At 42.3% G+C, this 6,991-nt stretch overlaps 1 protein-coding gene across 1 annotated transcript; it reads right to left on the reverse strand.

Moving 5' to 3' along the window:
* Positions 1 to 2,032: 2,032 nt before the first annotated feature.
* slc25a5 (solute carrier family 25 member 5) lies at positions 2,033 to 4,355 on the reverse strand. Its single transcript, XM_050042009.1, has 4 exons — positions 4,156 to 4,355; positions 2,785 to 3,271; positions 2,555 to 2,695; positions 2,033 to 2,455 (listed from the first exon to the last, which is right to left on the reverse strand). The coding sequence occupies exons 1-4, from the start codon at positions 4,264 to 4,266 to the stop codon at positions 2,298 to 2,300; spliced, it is 897 nt and encodes a 298-aa protein (XP_049897966.1). The 5' UTR covers positions 4,267 to 4,355; the 3' UTR covers positions 2,033 to 2,297.
* Between the last annotated feature and the right edge of the window lie 2,636 nt (positions 4,356 to 6,991).

Below are 6,991 nucleotides of genomic sequence, written 5' to 3' on the forward strand. Positions count from 1 at the left end.
CTCTTTCAAAATAAATGCACTACGTCAGTACACCAATGCAATTGATGTATTTTTTCCTCCAACAACTAAGCACATCGTTGGGTTTAGGAAAGAAGAACAGGGTTTGGCTTTAGAATCTTACGGTATGGGGACACCGGCCTCCCAGGTGAAGGTCGTATTTGTTGGACCCACTCCACTGCCCCGTCCTCCTGCCCTACTTGGACTTTTGCCGCCTTAACTTTTACTCTTGTCCTGCTGCGTTTCCCCCTGACGCCACTGAGCGCTGTTAAACTATAACTGCAACCAGCCACGTACCATGCTGACGTTAAAGGACGCCTTTTTTTCGTCAGTGTCTGATGCCACAAGTCACTGCCCAAGCCCCAGTTTTCGACGACTTCAGAGCAAGAACCGGTTCAGACAGTAGTAGCAAGATGTTGGGTCACATTGACCATCTGTGAGCTGATTACCTGCAACCTTTTTTTCTGTTATTACTTTTGCTTTTATCCAAAAACAAGCATGTGCCAACTATTAATGATAAGAAGGTGTACAAGATTGATGTCATTATGGTTCACACATCAGGTCAAGGAAAACCTGTTATTTTCTGGTTCCAGCTAGGAACCAACTTTACGGGTTCTGGACCATATTTGAGGGGGATTAAACTGCTCCGAACAGTTTAAAATTAGGTGCGCAAACCTGAACAGACCCATTTTATGTTGGTGGAAAAGGGGTACGAAGTAACTCTCCCTAAATGTGCTTTATTCATATCAATGCATGTGCATGCTCTCTGTCTCTCCTAGTCTAGATCAGTGCATTTCTAAGGCCATGTGGCTGCCCCCCCTTTACTTTTTTTGCAATGGTAGCACACAAAAAAAAGACTCATACCATTCTGTAAGAAGACACTTCAGATGTCAGATGGAAAAAATGCTTTGTGTGGTTAGATGTTGAAGATTCTCAGTCATCAAGGTCATGGTAATCTTAAGTGCTGTATTGCAGGCAACTGAGAGGCCTCTTTAGTTCTGACCTGATGAAGCCTCTTGGATGAGAGCTTAAATGTCTACAAGAAACTCATGAAAGTGCAGCTGCCTATGATATAGCACTTAAGATGTGTGGCAAATTGTTTTGATATAACTCCCATATGTGGCCAGGAAGCACCTAGACAAAGATTACAATCTGTAATCACAGAATGCACAGTGCACACCCTGGAGATGCCAAGAAGTACACCATGTCCCGTCCTATGTAGGCTACAATCACGTGCTTCTCTACAGCTGGAAAGATCACGTATCAGGAGGAATTCAATTTATGGCATCCCTTAAAATACACATCAACCCCAGCCTCAGACCCAACTACATGCCCTTTGCTTCTTCGCTGTAATAAATAGCTACAATTTTTACACACTTAAATGGACAAGAGAGCTATAGATCAATTGGTTGTGATAGTAAATAACTGGTGCAGGTATGTCATACTGGTAGATGGTCAAACAGCTCAAGGTTAAAGTCCTCAGTCACACCAATTGGAGTCTTGGCAGGAGATGAAAGTATATTTAGAAGGTTGGATTAATCCATGTCGCGGCAGGTAATCCTGGTTGCTTTTCTGCAGGAGGTCGCTTGTGCAAATGTTCTGAGGAACTATCAATATTTACCATTTCTAATTTAACAACACAAACATTCACCGCTTTGCATTTCCTGTCGAGACGTTTGTTAGTGCGGTAGCTGACAGGAAACAAACATTCCCCAAAGCCGCCCCCTCAAGCAACAGAAAAGCAGCGATAAGGTCTATGTGAGAGATACACTGATAAAGCTTGTAGCTTCCTGGGTATCACTTTTCTGCAAGTATGCCTTGGTTGGAATATGATCAGCTTGTCAATTTCCTCAGCTGATTTTGGCATGCCCTCAACTACAACCTGGGAGACCTCCGCAGCTCTTACATTTCACACAGGACGCTGCCAAATGGCTTCCTGAAGCACGACTGAGGGCGGGAGCTGCCAGGACATTCGGTCACTGTCTATAATCATAACCCTCATACATGGCATTACGTTACAGAAGCAGGCAGGAAATTCAATCAGTAGGTTGTGTTTATTTCTCTGTTGTTTTTTTTCAGCAAGGTTCCTGTGTTCAGGGAATGACATTCTGGTGAGAGGCGAAACAACAAAAGAAAAAAAAAAGAGCATGGGCCAAGGTAAGAGTGCATTCCCCCTGTACAACTAGTAGAAAATACTAGTTGGTCCCTATAAATATAGCGTGGCATTTAAGTCCCTTCAAATGTACAAGATATGTTACAGTTAAACTTCACAACATGAACAGTGGACATACAAAAACAACTTAGATGACTTTCTTGAGCTCATCGTACAAGACGAGCACGAAGGCGCCACCCATGCCTCTGAGCACGTTAGACCAGGCTCCCTTGAAGAAGGCCTTGCCGCCCTCATCGCGTAAAATCTTCCTCCAGCAGTCAATGGTGCCAGAGTACATGATGTCAGCTGAGAGGGGGAAACAGAATTAAAACACGTTACACCTTTATTCTTGCAACACAGTTGCAGAAACAGAAAGTTAGAGTGTTGATATGTTGTGGTTATTACCTCCTTTGCGTCCAGACTGCATCATCATACGACGACGGACAGTGTCGAAGGGGTAGGACACAAGACCAGCGACCGCAGTCACAGACTGAGCGATCATCCAGCTGACAAAAATGTGTGTGTTCTTGGGGTCTGGGAGCATGCCTGTAGGAAAAACGTCAATCAGAAGGGTTAACTAAAGTTTCAAAGGATCCACTGAGACAAACACATCAAGCCTGATCATGACAACTCACCCTTCGCTGTGTCGTAGACGCCAAAGTAAGCAGCTCTGTAGATGATGATGCCCTGCACGGACACGCTGAAGCCCTGGTACAGACCCCTGATGCCATCAGACTTGGTAATCTTCACCAAGCAGTCTCCCAGACCTTTGAACTCACGCTCCATCCCAGCTTTGCCGACGTCAGCAGCCAGACGTGTTCTGGCGAAGTCGAGGGGGTACACAAAACAGAGCGACGTGGCTCCGGCGGCGCCACCGGATGCTAGGTTACCCGCAAAGTATCTCCAGAACTGTGTGCGCTTGTCCACGCCGTCAAGGAAAATCTTCTTGTACTTGTCCTTGAAAGCAAAGTTGAGGGCCTGAGTGGGGAAGTATCGGATGACGTTGGCCAGATTGCCTCTCCAGAACGAGAGGAAGCCCTGCTCTTTGGGGATACGGACGACACAGTCGACGATGCCCTTGTACTGCTTGTCGGCTGTAATCTGCTTGCTGGCATGTTGTACCTGTAATTAAAGCAGAGATACGGCTGTGCTTTAGAGATTATTTTTATTCCTTGGTTTATAATAAAGAAAGACAGCTGCCTTACTGCTTTATTTTATCATCATTTTACATTTCAAACTGGTCTCTGTGTGGTTATTGTGTTGTTTTATGTTATGACTTTTAAATAAATTGGGTTTTAAATAAATTGGGTTTAAACTGGATTATAAAATCAAGAAGACAGGATAAGCAGATCAAGTTTGACATAACCTATTTAATAAGCATCTACCTTCAACCTGTTAACCCTCTACCTCGTCTAATCATTACTCCCATGACACATTTGCATCCATGTGCCAGAGTACAACTCTGATGGCCTCCATTCAACAATTCACAGCCCCTCCTCCTCCTCCTCTTCATGCTGCTGCTGCTGAGCCCAGGCCCAATGCAGCAGTGGAGTGACATGGCGCAAACCTTCCTGTGACCTTGGCTGCTTGCTGTCAAGCCAAACCACAGACCTGTCCTGGATCATGAGCACGGTTTGAGCACGTAGTCACAGTGGATGGTCACGTCTGGCTTTTATAACAGGCTGTGTTTATGCTTGGTGAGACTGCAGCTTGCTGCCCGGTGCATTACGTAACAGGTCTGATGCGCCTCGCTTGTGCTGTGCCTGCAGCAATCTCTGACAGAGCTGCTCCGGTTCACCATGTTTAGACTCCTCAGCTTGTGCTCTCAACAATGCAGCATCTATACATGATGTACTTTATAACAATGAACCATTACATCTGGTTAAACACGCCCCCCATCCCTAAGAAATGGCTGCAACACACTGCTGCACATCACGAGTTCCGCGCTGCAGACGCCAGCAGCATCTGATCAAAGTGTCAGGAGGCATAAAGCTGTGATCGCTCACCTGCAGGAGAAGCTTGACTCTCTCGATGGGGGCTACAGCTGTTTTGGAGATGGCAGCGGCGATACCACCAGCCAAGAAGTCCTTGGCGAAGGAAATAGCTGTCTCACTCATCTTCGGATGTTGTCAGACACCGTCCCGCTGCTTCTGTCTGTGGGGTTTGCCGGTGAAGTTGAAATGGCCGACTCCTATCTGGAAGAGAGGGGATTTAAGAAGACTGAACGCGAGAGAAACCGTGAACTTCGACTCTCGCCTCTGATTGGCTGTCCACTGTAGACGTGGGCGGGGTTAATGATGTCCTCTGATTCAGATTTGGTACATTCTCTCATCACTCAAATGAGTCCTGAACAAGACCTAAAAGTTTGTCTTATCTGACATGAAGTTGATCATATATTCTGATTACATCACAACAAACCGGAAGTGTTGAGTTGTTACATGAAGTTTTAGGATCAGATTTGGCTGAGTGACGTGTCACATGTCAGCTTGAGGCAGCTGAGGCCTGAATTCTGGGTAAAGGTCATCCCATCTGTTAATGTCCTTTGACTGTCACTCAGTTTCCCACACTATGGAGGAGGACATGATTGAATCAGCTGACTGATTCCATGCAAACCATGTGTCAGCAGACTGATCCAGACACATTAAAGGTCCAGTGTACAGGATTTAGGAGTATATTAATATTCATAACTATGTTTTCATTAGTGTATGATCACCTGAAAATAAGAACTGTTGTGGTCTCATTACCTCAGAATGAGCTGTTTGTAAAGTTACAAGATTTTGGTATAATTTATGTGACACACTCACTAAAATTATGGACACATCAAATCCTTTTCCCCTAGGACATGTTACAAATTTGAAACTACATTAAAGCTCCAGTATATTTATCGATATAGCTCTTGCTGTTTCCAGGATGTGCATTGCATTAACTTTGACCTCTGATGTCAAAGTGGACATCAGAGATGATACTTTTATACCTCTAGAGAAGGTCACCTTTGTCCTGGCATTGAACATATTGAAACATTACCTTTATCAGCTGTGGACTCAGTGTAATCTCTGAGCTGCCTCCATTGAAAGCTAATAGTAACATCCAAGTACAATGGTTGAGATATATTGTATTGATAATATTGACTTTTTTGTGAGGGAATAGGTTGTGATGTTCAAGCTAAATTGAAAAACTTAAAAAAAAAAAAAATTTAAAAAAAAAGAAGAATGAGCTGTTTATATCTACATAGGGACCGGCTCCTCTTCCACAGAGTTCGCCATGTTGTTCTACGGTACAGAATGGACAAACCAAACCCCGGCTTTAGATAAGGCCATTGACATTTTGACATTGGCCACCATAGTTCTCCTACACCAGGGACACTCAACTTGCTTTACCTGGTGGGCACTTTTGCAAAATGACAGGGGGTCGAGGGTCAGTTGCAGCGACCCGCGTAGGTCAGGTGTGTGCAGGGGGATTAGTCAGGGATTAGTCCGGACCTCTGTAAGGGTGTCTGGGGGAATCCTCCTCTGGCTCTTCTTTTTTTTTGTGATGAATAAGCTCTGTTTTGATGCTTTTAATGCACTCTGGTACTTTACTTACATTGAAAGTACAGGAAGAATTCCCAGTGTGAATCAGTTTATGTTCTTTGTGAATTAAAAGGTGGTTTAGGGGGCCACCTGGCACCCTATCGCTGGCCAGATTTGGCCCACGGACTGTAAGTTGATTATAACTATCCACTGTGTAGATGCCACTTAATCCTTCACACTGGACCTTTTACTTAAATACCAAGTCAGTCCAGTTTATCTTATTAGAACTGTTTCCTGTTATCAAAAATGATCAGTAAACAGAAGATTTTCTTTGGAAATTAGTTACACTAGCAGCCATCAAATTGGACTTTTACTATAGTAGAAAGTTGGCCTCAGTATTGAAGTTGGTTCAGCTAGATTGTAAATACATATAATCTGTGTAATAAGACTATAAAAGGAATAATACCATGTGCTGGCATGTATTGAAAATGTTAATCACTGTTCATTATAAATGCATTGTACAATAATTTGTGCAATAAGTCAACTGCTGCAATAATCTGTTCAACTATTACTCTAATTTATTCTTAAACTATTTTTGCATTTATATTTAACATATGAAATACATACTTGTACATTTTTTTCCCTTTTTATATTTTGACAAATGTCTTATTTTCTGTTTCCTATAATTCCCTATGTGTATGTATGAGAGTAACTGTAAAGTATATCCGATACATTTGACCATATCAAAAGTACCAAAGCTATAAAAACAACACATACAAAAGCGGCATACTAAAAGCAATATCAACATGAAGAATGTGTGGGCCTAAAAGGTAGGGAAAACATCTAAGAATAGTAATGATATTGTTAATTGCTGTTAACATTATTACAGATTTTTTGGTATGTGCTCAGTGACTTTTTCTGTATCAGGACTGTGTGCAGGTTATTATTAAAACATTTTTTAAATCCCTTTGTGTGCCGAGGACTTTTTTATTGTATTGTTTATTTAATACTAGTGTTGTATCCAAGTTTAACATTCTGGTATCCTGACAATATTGCTGTGCAACTTAAAAAAACATACAAAAGAACATTCTTGTATTGATAATGTGTCAGTGAAATTTTATTCCCGGAGCACATTCCTTCTTTTACAATCCATGTTAGCACATATACACAATTGATCATTAGCTTTTCCAACTCCTGAAGCATCAAATTTTTACATTCATTGTGCATTAAAAATATAATATATCACACAAAAGAGCATTTGCAACCTATTTGAAAAAACTACAGTATGGCACTATTTGATGTCAATAACTGAAATAAGCCTGGAAATAAATAG

Source organism: Epinephelus moara, chromosome 4, assembly GCF_006386435.1.
Source record: "Epinephelus moara isolate mb chromosome 4, YSFRI_EMoa_1.0, whole genome shotgun sequence".
NCBI lineage: Eukaryota > Metazoa > Chordata > Actinopteri > Perciformes > Serranidae > Epinephelus > Epinephelus moara.

What these genes read in the sequence shown, in the direction of transcription:
- slc25a5 (XM_050042009.1), bottom strand. Translation starts at nt 4,266, where the DNA reads ATGAGTGAGACAGCTATTTCCTTCGCCAAGGACTTCTTGGCTGGTGGT. An exon ending in CGTCTACGACACAGCGAAGG is followed by an intron (nt 2,696 to 2,784) that starts GTGAGTTGTCAT and finishes TTTTTCCTACAG; the next exon opens with GCATGCTCCCAGACCCCAAG. An exon ending in GCAGTCTGGACGCAAAGGAG is followed by an intron (nt 2,456 to 2,554) that starts GTAATAACCACA and finishes TCCCCCTCTCAG; the next exon opens with CTGACATCATGTACTCTGGC.